At 47.9% G+C, this 18,374-nt stretch overlaps 1 protein-coding gene across 1 annotated transcript in view; it reads right to left on the reverse strand.

Annotated features, from left to right (window-relative positions):
• Nucleotides 1-18,374, reverse strand: part of DNAH9 (dynein axonemal heavy chain 9) — a 332,337-nt gene that overhangs the window by 244,131 nt on the left and 69,832 nt on the right. Inside the window, exons 18-20 of the mRNA XM_039231630.1 lie at nucleotides 12,848-13,070; nucleotides 12,005-12,171; nucleotides 1,973-2,843 (exon numbers count right to left, since the gene is read on the reverse strand). Of these exons, the coding sequence (XP_039087561.1) occupies nucleotides 1,973-2,843; nucleotides 12,005-12,171; nucleotides 12,848-13,070 (1,261 nt within the window). The remainder of the gene's footprint in view (nucleotides 1-1,972; nucleotides 2,844-12,004; nucleotides 12,172-12,847; nucleotides 13,071-18,374) is intronic.

The following is an 18,374-nucleotide window of genomic DNA, read 5'->3' on the forward strand; positions in this document are numbered from 1 at the left end:
AGAACACGACCAGATTTTCTTTCTTGCTCTGCATTCGATCTGTCATGATGTCGCCTATCATGTAGCCTCTGGGAAAAAAGTGCAAAAGGCAAATAGCATCTTAGCGTTATTCTTCAGACAGCTTTGACCTTGAGGATCCCCTACAAAGGTCAGGGTCCCCAGACCAGGCTTTGAGAACCGCTGGCATAAAAGACATATTTCCTACATCAGGTGGACAGCGGGTCCAGTGCTTTTCCTGGGTCCATGCTAAAGCTTACGTAACCAAAGGAAGATGGTCTTCAGCAAATGTGAGGTGGAACTAATTCGTTACCATTGTTTCCTTCAAGCACACACAGTGCGAAACAACGTCGTTGACACAATGCAGACAATAACATATGCAGACTTTAGCTCAAAACCTGGCACGTGGCGAGAGCTTGTGGTATAATTATCACAGGCAATTATCACAACAGTATGTGCTGTGTGCATCGTTCAGTTATATCCCTGAAGTAGGTACTGGTAATTGTTCAGTTCACGGGAGGAAACCAGAGCACAGAAAGGTTAAGGAACTTGCCCAAGATCCCACAGCTCCACAGGACAGAGCTGAAACTCAGCCTGCACCACCCAGCGGGGTCTGCTCCGAATATCTGCAATCCACACCCCTCTCCAAGAAGATTTAGAAATGGGGCGGGGGGCGGGTATGTCATGTTTGCTCAATAAGCAATATTCTGTTCCCGCGAAAGATGCAAGAAGCATCAAGGTTACAGATGTATCGGAAACCCAGATCATGAGCGCTCCGCTGAAAAGAAAATTGTAATTCCCCAGAGGGCAACTGTATAGAAATGCCTGTATGTGTGAAGCCATGTTGGGAAATATTCCTAATGAATGAAAATAGTTGCTAGTTAGGGTGTAAGATTATGACCGATTTTATTATGTTTTCAAATTGTCTCTGTTATCGCACTGGTAATACAAAAAAAAATTAAATGTGTTTGCATACTTCACGCACAAACCCTTGCCACTGAGAAGTTAATGATACTAATTCTTTCTGGTGCAAGTTGCAAGTTCTCAGATACCTCCTGTAGAGCTTCTACCGGAGTCCCCAATGATACCCTCCCCTCCTGATGAAGCCTGCTCTTCTCCAGTCCCTAGCACTGGAGAGAGAGAAAAGTCTGGCTTATTCCATCTGGCCTGATGACCACATCTCTATCAGAATCGTTTTCTGCTGTTTTTCATTCCGGATGCACAACCTTCCATCTGCCATCAGACCTTAGACAATGTTTTTGTGGGACGAGCTGGAAAAATACAACGTTGTGAGGGGGACGCACTTCGACTTTTAAGGGAAACTTGCCCAACGCGTGACGTTTTGGAAACGAAACTAATCTGTGGGCAAAGAGCTCTCTGTGCTGATGGGGTGCAGAGAAGTCTGCAAAAAAAAAAAAAAAAAAATCTAATGAATCAGAGTCAACTGAGAGGTGGGTAAATTAATGGCACGTTAATTAAGACAAATTAGAAGGGGCAATCAACCACAGGGAAGGTAGTAATGAGGAGAACGTATACTTCAGAGGAACTCGGTGCTGCGGATTTACCTGCGAACCGGTGTTTAGCAGGTAGTATAGGCCAGAAGGCTGCAGAGTGTGGCTCACGGCTCGGAAGGGACGTGAACTTGCCTGGAAATGATGCCCACTTTCTGCACTGTAATGATCTGTGGAGCAACTCATCCCAAACTTCAGTAGCTGACAGTCCCCATTTCCTTTCTTACAGATAGGTCAAAACAATAGACTCTCCTTTCTTTTCCCCACCCATCCAGGAACAAATCGATGGGTGTGCATTTCACCTCCTCTCTTTCCCTCTGCCTGACTTTTGGTGGGCTGGGAGGCCAGTGCTCGTTGGAGGTGCCTCTGAGCGAAGGCAAGACCAGACAGGACGGTGCCAACAGGGAGCACCTCCCTCAACTCGGGTAAGGGAGCACAGGGAGCGGGGTCTCCTTAGCAGCTACCTGGGGCAGCTGAGCCCGGATGTCTTCGGACCCAATGAATATGCTTTCTAGATGCGACCACGTGCGCTGCACATCAAACCAGGCGGAGATGACGGCGTCGGCCGTGGACAGCCTCTTCTGCCAGCCGGCCACCTCCTCCAGGAAGAACGCCATGTGCTTGGACATCATCAGGTTCTGCAGCTGGACCTGGTTGTCCTCCAGGACCTCGAGGAGCCCCTCGTCCGAGCGCAGCTGCGGGACGCCGGTCCGCGGGTGGGGCTCGCACTGGAACTCGAGGCTGGCCCAGGTGGCGTGCAGCTCCGTCAGGGTCTTCTCCGTCCCCAGCTCTTTCACGGCCTTGTCCACGATGCCGCGGACCTCGTCTTCAAAGTGGTGCAGCCGGAGCCGCAGCAGGTCGGCCAGCGTGGTGGCCTCGTCCATGGTGAAGCTCACGCCCGTGGCCTGCATCAGCTGCCGCCAGTGCCGCTCCCGGACGGCCGGACTCCGCAGCTCGGCCACCGCCCGCAGGGAGCCCAGGGTGTTCCACACGGTGCTCTCCAGGCCCGCGAACGCATCCCAGGCTCTGATGTCCTTGCCCAGCTGCTGGATGTACCGGGCGAACCGTTTACACTCCCAGTCCATGGCCTCCACATTGACCTCCTTCCACGTGGTGGCCTCCCAGGCCCGGATGCTGGAGGTGACCATTCCTATCGTGTCCCAGAGCTCCTTCAGCTGGCACACCTCCCGCCTGCACTGCCTCAGCGGCTTGTAGTCAGGAACGCTGACCTCAAACAGGCCCGCCGACTCCGAGATGGAGGCCAGGGTTGCTTCCATCTGCTGGATCTCCACGTGCCTGGCATCCAGCGCTCGGTGAGGGTCCACGCTGTCGAACCTACAAAACAGAAACAAGTACCCTCTGGTGAGCACAGCGCGCGGGGGCTCACGTCCCAGAGTCGCCAGGGTGACGCCAGCTCAGACCTTTAAATGCCTCGTATTCTAGCAAAGGGCAGTAACAGGCACCAAAGCCTGGGAAGAAAAGGGATAGGTCGGGGTCAGGGAAGCACACGCAGCTGGAGAAGAGGCAGTTCCGGGGGAACATCACACTTGGATCTCTCTTTCACATCTGAGAGGGTAAAACTCTTCTCCTTTTCCACTGCCCCCCAGTCCCCCATCTGGGAATAAAGGGGACCATCCCTTTTTTCAGGCTCCCTTTAGACTCTGCTTCTGCGAGTTGGCTCCGGAGCACCTGATGCAGAACATGGTTGTATTTCTGTAGGTGCTATAAAGCCAGACTGGCCAGGACTGTTGGTGGTAGGTGGTTTTTAGGTGAGAGCTGGCACTTAGAAATCCAACCCTAGACTCCCTCTGGGGCACTGGCTCTCAGTCTGGGTGACATGTTAGCATTTGCTGGAAGCTTTGAATGGTCTCCATGCCCAGGCTGCTCCCCCATCCCATGAAATCAAGCTCTTTAGAGGTGGAGCCCAGGCACAGCTCACTGGGTACCTCCAGTGTGCCAGGCTCATGTCCTTGACCGTGGAGAAGCTCACATGGGTGGCCTGACCTTCGGGCAGCAGCACCTCCATGTTTGGGAACCATGGATAGAGGACCTTGGAGACCGAGCACAGAGACATCACCAAGGCCCTGTCCAGTCACTGTGGTGCCCCTTCGCTATGGGCTTCAAGTCTGGATCCTCTTCTTCAGTCCCTCCCCCAAGTTGTCCTTGATCTTGACCCTTAGCCCACTCTGGCCTGCTCTCTCCTGAATCCTAGGTGGCCTCTGGTTCTTTACCCAACTGCTATCTGCACTATACCTAGTTTTACAGTTTTTCTGCAGATGTCCCCACCCTCTTCTCTCTCCAGTGCTCACAGCGTGCATCCACTGCCCCTAAGCCTCCCCAGGGCTCACCGGCTTCACAGCACTACCCTTCCAGAACTGCATTCCTGGCCTCGCCTCTCTTCCAACATAAGGATCCCACAGGCAGGGGCTCCTGGATGGCTCAGTCGGTGGAGCACGCAACTCCTGATCTTGGGGTTGTGAGTTAGAGTCCCATGTTGCATATAGAAAGGACTTAAAATCAGAAGGAAGGGAGGGAGGGAGGGAGGGAGGAAGAGAAAAAGAAAGAAAGAAAGAAAGGAAGGAAGGAAGGAAGGAAGGAAGGAAGGAAGGAAGGAAGGAAGGAAGGAAGGAAGGAAGGAAGGAAGACAAAAGAAAGGAAGGAGGGCAGGAAGGAAGGAAGGAAGGGAAAGAGAAAGAACAAAAGAACGAAAGGAAGGAAGGAAGGAAGGAAGGAAGGAAGGAAGGAAGGAAGGAAGGAAGGAAGGACGGACGGACGGACCCGATGTGCAAAGGAACCCATGTGGGCAGATAACATTTCTTTGGTCAGGAGCACATGGAACCCAAGTGTGCAAGGAGGCTCTCATTTTCCTCCCCATCACCAACTCCGGTTTCTTCTCTCTGTGTACCCGGAGGGCCAGATTTGGGGGTGCCCCATGACTTAACAGTGAATACCATGCTCCTCTAAAATCAAAATAAGGTATCATGGCGCTTCATCATCAAGGTTTAGCTGAGGCTAAACGAGCATTTGAAAGAATCGGTCGTTTCCTCCAGTCTAGCGCATGTGCGCGTGCTGCACACGTGTGTACGTACGCTCGCGAACGTTGGTTGGGTGGTGGGGTGTGGAGGGGAGGATGGCAGACAACATCTTTTTCTTGAACTGCCTCTCTGCTCAGTTGTCTTTGGAAATATCTGACTTGACGGATGGAAAGGAATCCTAATTAAAGTCATCTACCTGAACTGCTCGCCACTTACGCCTAATTACCATGCAACACAATAACAGTTATGCATCCCATTAAATTAGTGTCAGATTAACTTTGATGCTTGCTACATTTGATTCTACTAGTTCCATCTAAATGGTTTTTGTCTCGTGTGCTGGGATTGTGGACTTATGTCTTAGAGGGTAAGGCCAAACATCATGGCACATCTTTGCTGGTCTCCAGCCCCCAAGGGTTCTGGAACAGAATTGGAGGTTGAAGATCTCAGAGCTGAAGAAGGTCCTTTGTCTAGACACGGAGCTTTCTCCCCCAGGGCAGTGGTAGAAAAAGAACCAGAAGGAAAGAAATGCAATATTCTCATGGTCCGGCAGGAAAGATCAAGTGCATGGCCAGTTTCTCTCCTTACTCTTCATTTCCAAAGACTGATGGTTGTAGTGTGTTTGATCTACTTTTTATGTTGATGGGAGCCACTTGGAAGATGAATTTAGCCACTTGCTCTTGGTACAAGATCCGAGAGGCAAACTTCTAAAAGCCCACATTCTGTTTAATCTATGAATGGGGTATAATTCTGGAATAACTCATGAAAGAAGGCGTGAGCTCTCAGGGTGTTCAGGGCATACACCCCAAAGAAAATGAATGGTCTTTCTCACCACTCTTTCCTTAGCACACGTGGACACCCTGAAATCAACACCTGCTCCTCAGATGTCTGGAAGAGGCAACCATTTGTCAAACCTACTCCAAACGTCATCGACCGCATGGCGTAATTTTTGTTTATGGTTTAAATTTGTGGACAGTCATTTCCTGCAGCCGAGCACACATAAAAGTTAATTTGGCCGAAGTGGTGAAAAGAATCCCAAGACATGAGGGCAGGTAACCCTCTTCCCATCTCAAAACTCTAGTGCACACCGTCAGGATATTCACAGATCTGATTAATGTGCGTAATAAGCTGGAAGTGGCTCTCCGAATCCTCGGGGAGCAATATGGTATGAGAACAAGAAAGCCATGGAGGGAAAGGGGTGTAGTAAGTCTTTGAAATTGAAACAATAATGCAAAAATATTTTAATCTAAGGAGAAAAACGCCTGGAATGTCTGGATGAATAAACTTATAATTGAGAGAAATGGAAATTCGGTGCTTTCGTGCGTATGAGCTCAGAAGAATGATCGACTCAAGCCTGACCTATACATAGTTGTGGAAAGAGATGGAGGAAGAAGTGATTTAAATTAATTCTTGGGAAGCCGGTGGGCAGGAAATGTTTAACCTCAGAACCACACCTGTGTGCTCAATGAGGACACATCTCTGCTTGGTACCCCGTGGGAATCCTATGACTCAACTCATCCCATCCTAGGATCTTTTAGTTCTTTCCATTCGGTGGCCCCCATCTTCAAGTGAGCAGTGGAAGAGTGACTTCCACTCAGTGGTCCAGGATGGAAGACAGAGAACTGTGCCAGTCTCTCCTCCCTTCCTCCTCGCTCATCTCTCGTACCCAATCAACCCTGCCTATTCCCCTCCCGCATCTCTCTCCAACCCATTCTCCATTGTCACTGCCATTGTCCATCCATGGGTACTGCTTCTCTCCCGGGCTGCCGCCATCACTCTCCCACCGAGCACTTGGTGCTGAGTGGTTCTTGCTCCACCCCATTCTCTGTGGCCATAGGACAGTGGTATTGACACTACGCTATTCTCATGCTTAGGCTCCTCAGTGGTTGATCATGGTCAGAACCTGGTTCCGTGGACAGCTCTGTTCTCACCCCCATTTCCAGCATCCTAGCCATGCACACATGTGGCCAGCCAGCTGCTTCCCACATTTTCAGCCTTCAGTGCCTTTGGGTGTTCTTCCTGTGCCTGAAATAACCTCACCTCCAACTTGTCTTTTTCCAAATGGCAAATCCTCCTTTTCCCACTGGCTCAAACACCATCTTCTACAGGGGGTGTGAACTGCCTCCTTGGGGGAGGTTAAAGTTGGCCACCCAACAAACATGTCTTTTTTTGTTTGTTTTTTGTTTTGTTTTGTTTCTTGAAAGAGAGAGAGCATGAGGTAAGAGGCAGAGAGAGAGAGAGAGAGAGAGAGAGAGAATCTTAAGCAGGCTCTATGCTTAGCATGGAGCCCAATACATGGCTCGATCCCACAAAGCTGGGACCATGACCTGAGCTGAAATCAAGAGTCAGATGCTCAACCGACTGAGTCGCCCAGGTGCCTCTCCAATGAACATGTCTAAGTACTCATTCTTGAAATCATCTCTGAGGTCAGAAAGTAAGGATTTTTTGTTTTGAGTATGTATGATCTTAAAATCCTAGAACAATATCATTTTTTGCTGACCCCAATGTTGAGACCACTACCTCTTCTCAGGCTCCGGGGAAGCCTGAACTATGTGAATGAGTCCGATTAACTGGAAGCACAGGGTGAAGCTGAACTAATGACTTGTCTCAGGATGGTGATATGTTCAAGGGAGATTTAGCGACTAACATGGCTCTTTTCTCCAGCTATTGAAGAGACAACAGACACTGTGCAAGCAAGACCGAGGCTCCTCTTTCCTCACACATGCAGCCCTGGGCTATCTGGAGAGCTTTGCTTTCTCTAGTTGTTATGCAGGGGAGTGTCCAAAGGTAAGGTATCTTCAAGAAAGCTCTCTCAATTATTCACAGAATCCGGTTGTCAGCCAGCTAAAAACACTAATGGTCTCCATTGAGCTGGAGCTCATCGAGGTCAAGTGCTTTGCCTAAGAAAGCTGTAGATAACCTTGGTCTTGATGTGAGTAAGACAACTAGACATCAAGACATCATTCCTTAAGGTCAGGAAGACTGCACTCAAAGTCAGGACCCTGAACCAGAGAATACCACTAGGAGCATGGAGACATTCCTTTTGCCCAAAGGGGACAATTCACCTCCGACTTGAAGAGCTGTGAAAAGCCTTGAATCTGAACATGAGGAGTTAGCCAATTACTATGAAGTGAGGGAGCTCAGCTACGAATATGCTGATATAGCTTAGAGTTAAGAACTACAGGAGGGAGTAAGACTTGAACACAAAGAAACTCAACTCAAGCAACCAGACGTCAAGCGGCACCTGACAGGCTGCAGGACCCTAATGAGATACTCACTTTCTTTTTCCTCCTCAAAGACAAGATCAGCGTGAGCTTAACCTGCAATCTCACCAGGGACAGAAACTTGCGCTCACAGAGGAATGCACCAGGGTCTGCATTTTAGAAACTCTTAAATGATCTAAAAGCGAAGGGACCAGAATTAAAACCCTTCGCCACATACAGAACCTTAAAATGTCAAACACAGAGATTCACATAAACCAAGCTGAGGGGAAGACAACACTGGAGCGAGTTGATTCCCAGTAAGATTCCCTTCAGCCATAAATCCACAATTCTGCTCTAGTCCTGATGTTTTCTTGACAAGAAGAGAAAATGCATCGCAATCGAAGTCATGTTTGGCTTTCCATGCTGCAGCTCTCTTTTCAAAGTGTTCTCTTGCAAGGACTCATCTGCATGTCAAATTAACAGATGCGGATTTGGAAAACCCAGCTGAGAGAAGCAATATCCACCCAGCCAGCAGATACGACTGCTAAGGAAGAAAAAAAGCACGCAACGCAGCCGACACGTTAAAAAACAGCACTGGCCAGTCAACACACGTACGCGACCTAATTATGAAGGAGGGATACTTCGTTTCTGACAGACACACAAAATCACATCCACAAACGGGGGTCATGTCCTTTTGAGCAGTTATCCAAAGTCCATTTGGGAAAATTTTTCACCACATATCTCTGGGACCCCTTTTCTGAAAAAATTCGGAAAGGGCAGTTGATGCAGAGATTAGTGTCATTTCTTTTTTATGGCTGTTGCCTGCCGTTGGTGTGACTGTTAATGCTAAGGAAGTATTACACAGCTCCATAACCCAACTCCCTCACCAGCTTTGGCTCTGCATGATCGGTGTTAAATTTCAAAAACCCAATTGCATGTCCAAAAGAGAGTCAAGAGAGTATGTCGCAGACTCTGAGAGAACGGTCCCCAAAGAGTTTCACCAATGTCTGGAGCAAGAGACGTTTCCTTCCAACAAGGGCATAGCTCCAAAGACAATTATTCTGAAGGGATACAGACTCATTTGGAATTTTATGCCCTGGCGTGATTGCTTAAAAGGGAACCAGTTACTTCCCCATAGGGCAGCAAGTCTCAAACTTGGCTGCACGGTGCGATCACCTCAGGACCTTTACGAAGTACAGATGCCAGGTCTTGTCCCCAGGTTGGTCTGTGAGATGGACTGGACACTGGTAATTTTAGAAGCTTCCTGGGTGATTCTGATGTGCAGCCAACATGGCGGCTCACATGTCCATCCTACGCAGAGTTTACCCCTCTGTTCCCTGCCTCTTAGCACCCTCATCTTGTTCTCTCTAGCCCCAGATACAGTAATTGGGAGATAGGAGCCACTCAGTGTAGGTTTCGGGAGTGACTGATAGGAACACGTAGGCCCTGCCTGTGTGCCATGCTGGGCGACCGACAGTTCCGATTTGCCTGGAACAGAGAGGGTTCCCTGGATATGAGACTTCCAGCGCTCAAACCAGAACAGCCAAGGGAAAGCCAGGATGACTGGTCATCGTAGTACCAGATGCTATGCTAAAAACTTGCAAAGGTGACTTCTTTTTCTCTTAAGCTCATTTATTTCTTGGGGCACCTGAGTGGCTCAGTTGGTTAAGCATCCAACTCTTGACTTGGGCTCAGCTCAAGACCTCAAAGCTCGTGAGATCAAGCCCCATGTGGATTCTTTCCTTCTTGGGATTCTCTTTCTTTCTCTGTCTCTGTTCCTCCTCCATGTGTGCTGTCACTCAAAATAAATAAAAGTATTTTTAAAAATAGTTTATTTATTCTGACATAGCGTAAGCTGGGGAGGGGCAGAGAGGGGGAGAGAAAGAATCCCAAGTAGGTTCTGCGCTGTCAGCACAAAGCCAGACACCAGGCTCAATCTCACAAACCACGAGATCAAGACCTGAGCCAAAATCAAGAGTTGGATGCTTAGCTGACTGAGCCACCCACACGGCCCACAAAGATGACTTCTTAATTCTGTCAACAACCTTATGAGATGGATACTATCAAGAACCCCAATTTACAGGCGAGGGAACTAAAGCTCAGAGCTGGTGAGCTTCCCCGACACGCAGTAAGTCATAGACTCGTGAGTAGACATGTGGCCGCGGGAATCCAGAGTCCGTGTGCTTAATCATTATGCTGGATTTCCTTCCACTAAAGTTGTGATGGTTTTTTTTAGGGGGGGGGGTGGGGGCTTCATTAGTTCCTTTGGCACGTTGTCTCCCCACGTGATATTGTTTTCTCTGGGTAAGGGCCCTTGACTCTTTACCAAGGGCATTTTCCAGTGTGGAGACTTCTAAGCTCGTCTGTCCAAAACAGGAGAGGAAACCCAGCATGAAGCTCAGCGAGGGAACCAGAAAGCAAGTCGAAGAACTAGATTAAAGGAGGGTACCCATCTTAGCTGGTACACCACCAGACATAGGACACGGAGAACCAGTTGGAGCCCCTGACGCTGAACAGAGGACCAGACACAGACCCCTGGTACGCTTCTCCACCAAGGTAGAAGTCGTGCAAAACTCGTGTGTGCACAACATGGGCCCATGTGAATGGCTCATCCATCCTATAGTTGTTTTAAGACCACTTATTGTGAGTGGGGAGGAGTCTGAGCATCACTAAGTAGAGCATGAAAGAAATCTTTCAACTCAAATCCTTCCTTTTTAAAAAAGAGTTAGTTTTGAAAGAGAGAGACAGAGTGGCAGCAGGCTGGGGTACAGAGAGGAGACACAGAATCTGAAGCAGGATCCAGGCTCTGAGCCATCAGCACAGAGCCTGATGCAAGGCTTGAACTCGTGAACCGTCAAGCTCATGACCTGAGCCAAACTCGGATACTTAACTGACTGAGCCACCCAGACGCCCCTCAAATCCTTCCTTTAAAGGCTTCCAAAGTGCCTTCCAAAATTCTTTCAAAATGCTACCAGCCACTTTTTTTAAACCAAAAGAACACCAGGGAGGAGGGAACTGGCCAGGGGACTTACACCCTCAAACACTACAGAGCATGGCTGGAGCCCATGTACCCAGCACAGATGATGTTTTTGTTTTTTTAACTTTTTTAATAGTTTATTTTTGAGACAGAGAGAGAGAGACACACACAGAATCAGGAACAGGCTCCAGGCTCTGAGCTGTCAGCACAGAACCTGACGCGGGGCTTAAACCCAACGAACCACAAGATCATGACCTGAGCCAAAGTCGGACGCTTAACCGAGTGAGCCACCCAGGCGCCCCACAGAAGATATGTTCTGAGCACGGTCTTCTCCAGACAGGTTAGGAATTCCGGGCTCCTATCATACAGGAATTCTTAGCCCAGAAGCTCATTTCATCTGAGCCCAGGCCTGATTGCTCTATGTCCCGTGTAACCCTGGACTTGCCGCACGGAAACAGGAATAACCGGGGCTCGATGGAACCGAGGAAGTTCAAAAGAGGAGGATGAAGTCAGCCAGGTCCCCAGACCTCCTTGCGGTCAGCTATTAGATTCCCCCAAAAGTGCCTTACGGTGTTTAATCCCCTCCTGGAATCCTGCCCTCCCAGACTGAGCCCCAACCCACCACCCCTGCCCCGTGTTAGGAGGGAGTCAGGCCGCACACAAGGAAGTGTAAGACAAGGCACTCATTCCCGCCCTGCCCTCCGAGAGACCAAGGCAAGTCAGTCCACAACCCAGCCCCTTCATGGATCCTTCGAGAAGCTGCTGTTAGGCTGGGACCTGAGGCCACGGCAGGACTCGTGAACAAAAGCACCACGTCCAAAGCCGAAGGCTGCCTCCAGACAGCAGGATAAAGTTCTCGCCTTCCCTGTGTACTAATAAAATCACCTCTGACTACTCAGCACTCAGCATTTCTGTTCCCTCACCGGGGCCGATCTGCCCTGAAACTGTGCCTCTCAGCCCGGAGCCCGACACAGGGCTCGCTCTCATAAACCGCGAGATCATGACCTGAGCTGAAATCAAGAGTGGGACATTTAACCCACTGGGCCACCCGGAAGCCTCTAGACTTCTGTTTTTAAGGCAAGGTGTTTGCACAACCTTTGGTCACTTCATACAGGCCACAACAGGGCTCTGCTCACATCAGCACCAGGTTCTAACCAGCAGACCTAAGTGGGAGGGGAAGACTGGGAACTAGTCTTCACCCGTGAGAAGCCGAAGATCCAAGAACTCAACCGAAGGACCCGCGGAAGCCCAAAGATCGCCGTTGCTGGCCGGGTGGGTCCGTACCTGAAGGGGGCTTCCTTGCGGAACCGCTCCCAGAACTGCTGCTGTTCAAGGTCAAAGGCGGCGCACCTCTGCCGGAGGATGGCCACCTCATTCGCCTGCAGCGGGGCCACCTGCTGCCTCACCGCGACGGCCGTCTTCTTCACGCTGTTCCACTGCTCAGGCAGCTCCTGTGAGGACGACCACGTCTGGTCAGACCCACACAGTGTTCCCCCTCGCCCGCGGGCCTGAAGCTGGATGGTGCCCAGAAGTCTTCCTCGACGCCAGGATGCCACACTGTGACGCCAGGGCGCGGTGTGCCTGTCCCCGACAGTTCTGACCCATCTCCCTGGTCGCCTGCTCACCTCGCATTCACCTCCTTCTGACTCCACCATATCCTTCTTGCCCTCAGCCTCTAACCCAGGAGCTTGTGCCCTTTTTCTGTATTTTCTCAGAGCACTTAATTAGTTTCTTTCAGGCCCCATACCCCCCTAAGGTCATCTTAACATTTCTCAGACTTGCTTTTCTTTCTCTGTATCAAAAATTTTGCTCATCCCTAAAAAAAAAAAAAAAACCCAAAAAACAAAAAAACACAAAAAACTAAAAAACAAAAACACACACAAAAAAACAAAACACTTCGCCCACGCCAATTCCTGCATCTGTCTCCAACATTGTGCTGTTTCATATTTACGGAGTTTCCAGAAGGTACGAGAGAGCACACAGCTGTCACGCAGACAGTTCCAAATCACGAGCCTTGGGTCCTCACCAAGCCCCGTTTCTCACTTACCTCAATCCACCTCACCCCATCCTAAAGTCCAGAAGCTTTCCCTCTGTTTCTCTTATTCAGAAAACAAACTTGGCACTGACCTCCAGCTGTTTAAACACGGTTTCTGGCAATTCTTGCTCATAGGTCTTCAGCAACTCAACAGTCTGCTTTAAGGGCTCAAACATCTCATCGGTGACGCTCTGCCGTTCTTTGAGAGCCACAAGGTGTCGCATGATCTCGACCAATCCTTTGAAATCTCCTTTTTCGACTTTCTTCAGCACGCCGCTCTCAGTATTTCTTATAAATACTTCAAGGTCGGCCAAGCTAAGCAAAGCAAACAGAACATCAAGAAGCACTCGCCTTCCGCTCCTCAAAAGGAAGATTCATTTGTTTTTCATTTGTTTCCCCAACAAGAACTGCCATCTTTGCGGAAAACTTCCCGTGTGCCCAGCACTGTGCATAGACCAAACCCCGCCAGTGAGAATATGGTCCTCTTCCGAAGGGTCACGGTCGTGTTTTCACAGTAATGAAAGAGAGAGACCAGGACCTCTGTGCCGGAGGAGACAGGACAGATTAGTCGGGCAAGTGGCAAAATGGGAATAGAGTTCATACATCGGTAACTAGCTCTACTTCAGTATGAACTTTCTGGTTTTGATAACTGCGTTATGATTATAGAAGACGGCATCGTCTGGGGAAACCCAGAGAACTCTGTACATTTTTGCAACTTTTTTTTAAAGTCTGACATTATTTCAAAGTAAAATATAGGAAAAAAAATTGGAAAACAAAATCTCTGGCCTCTAAAGTCAAACCACACTTGGGTTTGATTTGGACACTTACCAGATGTGTAACCATGGCCAACTCATTTAACATCTCTGGGCCTCAGTTTCCTCACCTATGATTGGAAAACTCATTTCTGTCTCACTGGTTATGGTGGGAGTTAAGTGAGGTTCAGTCTTTATTTCAAAAATATTTATTGAGATTCTATTACAGAAAATGAGCTAGATCAATATATCAAATATTTGAGCCCAACCATGCTTCCAGTGTCTGAGGATAGAGTGATAAATGAGAGGAGCGTCTGGGTGGCTCAGTCGGCTAAGCGTCCAACTTTAGCTCAGGTCATGATCTCACAGTTCGTGGGTTTGAGCCCCGCATAGGGCTCTGTGTGGACAGCTCAGAGCCTGGAGCCTGCTTCAGATTCTCTGTCTCCCACTCTCTCTGCCCCTCCCTCACTTTTGCTCTCTCAAAGGTGAATACATGTTAAAAAAAACTTTTTTTAATAATAATAAATGAGAGAAACAAAGGCTCTGACTTTATGAAGCATACACTATCATGGGAAACACAGGAAACAAATCAATAAAATAAATCATATAGTTTCACATGGCTTTGGGTGCTGTAAAGGGATAGAGACTAAGGATAGTCCTATTTTCTACGGAGTGGTCAGTGAAGGCCTTTCTACTGAGGTGCTATTAGAGCAGAAATGGAAATTATGTGAAGGAGTGAGCCACAGAAAGAAATGTGAGAAGAGCTTTTGAGTACAGGGAACAGCATGAATAAAGGCACCATGGCTGGATTCAGTCTGATGTATTTGAAGGAAACAGGAAAGGTCAGCAGGCAGACACATAAGAGGAACGGGGGAGAAGCATGGAGGAGAGTTGAGGGAATCCACAAGGGCCAGATGCGAGGGACCCTGATCTCCAGGTTGGGGAGTCCAGATTTTATTCTACACATGAGAATTGTGAGTTGGAGAACAGCATGATTTGATGTGTATTTTCAAAACACCTGCAGCTGGAGAAGGACAAGTCATGGCTGGAGGTGGGAATGGCGGCACTGGAGACAGAGAGACAGGGATGGAGGGCATTTAGGGACTCTAATGGTCGTGACAGAAGATGATGATGATGTTGACTGTGGCCTGGAAGGTGGACATGAGGTGTGGTCAGGTTCAAGACGATCTCACCGGTGGATGCTAGAGGACCCACTGATGGATTGGAAGAGAGATGTGAGGGGATGAGAGAAATCAATAACAACTCCTGGTAACGGAGTCAATGACAACGCCATGTATAGATATGGGGAAGAACTGGGAAGACTGGGTTTTTTTGGAGGAAGAAGCTGGGAGATGAGTAAGTTTTAAACATATTGTGTGTGAGACGCCTCACAGACACTAGACACCTGGGGGGTGCGGGGATATCCATCGGTCAGTTGCCTGCAAGTCTTGAGTTCCGGAGAGGTGAGGCTGAAAATATAAGTTGGGTAGTTATCGGCACGCAGACATATTTCTAGTGTTGAGTTACGTATCATCTGGAATAAGAACATAGACTTCAGGACTGAGATTTCAGGAATGCTAACATCTTAACATCTAGAAGAGATGTGTCCAGCCAAGGCCAGGGAGACGGAAGGAAAACAACAAAGGCGAGGCATCCTGAAGGCCACACGGAGAAGCTATTCAGGAAAGACAGAATGATCAGCTATGCCAAAGCCCACTGACGGGCACGAGTAAGATGAAGATGATCATCCCCACAGGATTCGGCCATATGACCGTCACTGATGATCTTGACAAGGGCAGTGTCGGTGGAGTGGTCCAGGAAAACCCTGACTGCGGAGTAAGCTGGACACTTCTGTTTCTAGCTGTACAATGCACGCGATAACATGGATAAATAACCCTTCCGCCGAAACCAGGAAAACGTGTTGCTAAAGTGGCATGAAATCAAGGGATCCCGGGAGGTGTAAGGTGTGGTGAAAGCAAGCACTAAGTAAGGATCCTGGTGGCCTTTCCTGTGATAGTTTCTGCTCGACCTTCGAGACCTTGAGCTGCTATTTTTGATTGCTTTGTGGGATGTGGGGACCTGGTGATTCAGCCTGGGGCTCACACAAGGGGAGGAGGCTGGTAGGAAGCTGCATGTGAAGTTGCGACACCGTATGGGCAGACAAGAAACAAATCCGCTGCACAGAAAGGGCAATCCTGCTTTTGCCTGGGCACTAGGTACACCCCTGCAAGTTGAAGCACAAGCGGTCTGGGGTTGGAAGACCCCTACCTGCGATAACTGGCAGAAAACAGATGCAAATCTTTCCTGGAGGAACGCAACTAGATTCCAATCCCCAAAGGATTCCTACAGATAAAATTCCAAGGAACACGATGTTTGCTGTCGAAAGTCATAAAACACACAAGGAAAAAAAGCCACCGTGAGTAGGAGCCAACAGAAGTGTTGAAATTCAACCTGCAAAGATTTCAAATATTGGAAGTCCAAATAAAAAAAAAAAAAATAGCAGTATATAACGCAGTATTACTCGGCGATCAAAAAGAATGGAATCTTGCCATTTGCAACTACGTGGATGGAACTAGAAGGTATGATGCTCAGAGAAATTAGTCAGAGAAAGACAAATGTCATATGACTTCACTCATATGAGGACTTTAAGATACAAACAGTATCTTAAGATAACTAACAAACAGTTAGTGGAGGGGTTGTGGGCAGGAAGATGGGCTAAATGGGTGAGGGGCATTAAGGAATCTACTGAAATCATTGTTACACTACATGCTAAACTAAATTAAATAAAAATACAAAAAAAAGCAGTATTTAATATATTTTAAAAAGACAAGAAATTCCTGTTGAAGTGTCTTGCTTAATTGTTTCTGACCCACGTAGCAGGAAAAAGTGACTTCCTCATAGCTTCTCAGACACCAGTTCAAAACTGACTAAGAAAAACACCTGCATCCTTCTGAGCACAATGTATCAGTTAAGAAAGACATAAATGCTCTCGAGGTGCCTATTTGGCTTGGTAGAAAGAGTGTCTGGCTCTTGATCTCAGGGGTTGTGAGTTCGAGCCCCACGTTGGGTAAGAAGATCGCTTAAATAAATACAACTTAAAAAAAGAGACAAACATCATCAAGACAGTATGGTATTGGCACAAAAACAGACACATAGACCAATGGAACAGAACTGAGAACTCAGAAGTGGACCCAAATGTATACAGCCAACTAATCTTTGACAAAGCAAGAAAAAGTATCCAATGGAAAAAAGACAGCCTCTTTAACAGATGGTGTTAGGAGAACTGGACAGCAGCATGCAGAAGAATGAAACTAGATCATTTTCTCACACCATGCACAAAAATAAACTCAAAATGGATAAAGGACCTGAACGTGAGACAGGAAACTATCAACATCCTAGAGGAGAAAGCAAGAAACAACCTCCTTGACCTCCACCGCAGCAACTTCTTACATGACACATCCCCAAATAAACGATTGGGACCTCATCAAGATTAAAAGCTTCTGCACGGCAAAGGAAACATCCCACAAAACTAATAGGCAACCAACGGAATGGGAAAAGATAGTTGCAAATGACATATTAGATAAAGGGTTAATATCCAAAATCTATAAGGAACTCACCAAACTTCACACCTGAAAAACAAACAACCCAGTGAAGAAATGGGCAGAAGACATGAACAGACACTTCTCCAAAGAGGACAACCAGATGGCCAACAGACACATGAAACGATGCTCAGCCTCCCTCCTCATCAGGGAAATACAAATCAAAACCACACTGAGATACCACCTCACGCCAGTCTGAGTGGCTAAAATGAGCAAATCAGAGAACTCTAGATGCTGGCGAGGATGTGGAGAAACGGGCACCCTCCTACACTGTTGGTGGGAATGTAAACTGGTACAGCCCCTCTGGAAAACAGTGTGGAGGTTCCTCAGGAAACTAACAATAGAACTCCCTTATGACCCAGCAATAGCACTGCTAGGAATTTACCCAAGGGATACAGAAATGCTGAGGCATAGGAGCACATGTACCCCAATGTTCATAGCAGCACTCTCCACAATAGCCAAAACATGGAAAGAGCCTAAGTGTCCATCAACAGACGAATGGATCAAGAAGATGTGGTTTATCTATACCATGGAATACTACATGGCAATGAGAAAGAATGAAATCTGGCCATGTGTAGCAACATGGATGGACCTTGAGGGTGTTATGCTGAGCGAAATAAGTCAGGCAGAGAAGGACAAATACCATATGTCTGCACGTATAGGAGGATTGGGAGGAACTTAACTGAGGAACAAGGGGGAGAAGAAGGGGGGAAATGGTGGGGGACAGGGAGAGAGGCAAACCATGAGAGACTCTTGAATGCTGACAAAAACTGAGGACTGATGGATGTGGGGGGGAGGGGGGATGGGCATGGAGGAGGGCACTTGTGGGGATGAGCAGTGGGTGTTATGCGGAAACTAATTTGACAATAAACTATTTGAAAAAAAAAAAAAAAAAAAAGAAAGAAAAGAAAAGAAAAGAGACAGAAATGTTCACCCTTCAGAAGCCTAAGTAAGCACTTAGTCTCAGTAGGTCTCGGCTCCTGCCCCTGACCCAAAGTTAAGTTCAAATATAAATTCAGCATTGACTGAATAGAGGCAATTTCAGAGGCTCTCCAAGTATATCCAGACTCTGATCACGCACGGACCTTTGCATTCTGAGAAGTGACAAAACATTTTGAAAATTATGGGCTGGGATGGCATGATTTTGTGAAGAGAAACAAAGACAAAGGCTTTAATATGTGTTTTAGCAATTCAAAAGTGATCATACTCTGCTACGTTGACAGGCAATTCCAGGAAAAAGAAGCTAATAATTGCTGGTAGGCCTTTAT

This window comes from Hyaena hyaena, unplaced genomic scaffold, assembly GCF_003009895.1.
Source record: "Hyaena hyaena isolate Hyena2069 unplaced genomic scaffold, ASM300989v1 scaffold_58, whole genome shotgun sequence".
In the NCBI taxonomy this organism is placed as follows: domain Eukaryota; kingdom Metazoa; phylum Chordata; class Mammalia; order Carnivora; family Hyaenidae; genus Hyaena; species Hyaena hyaena.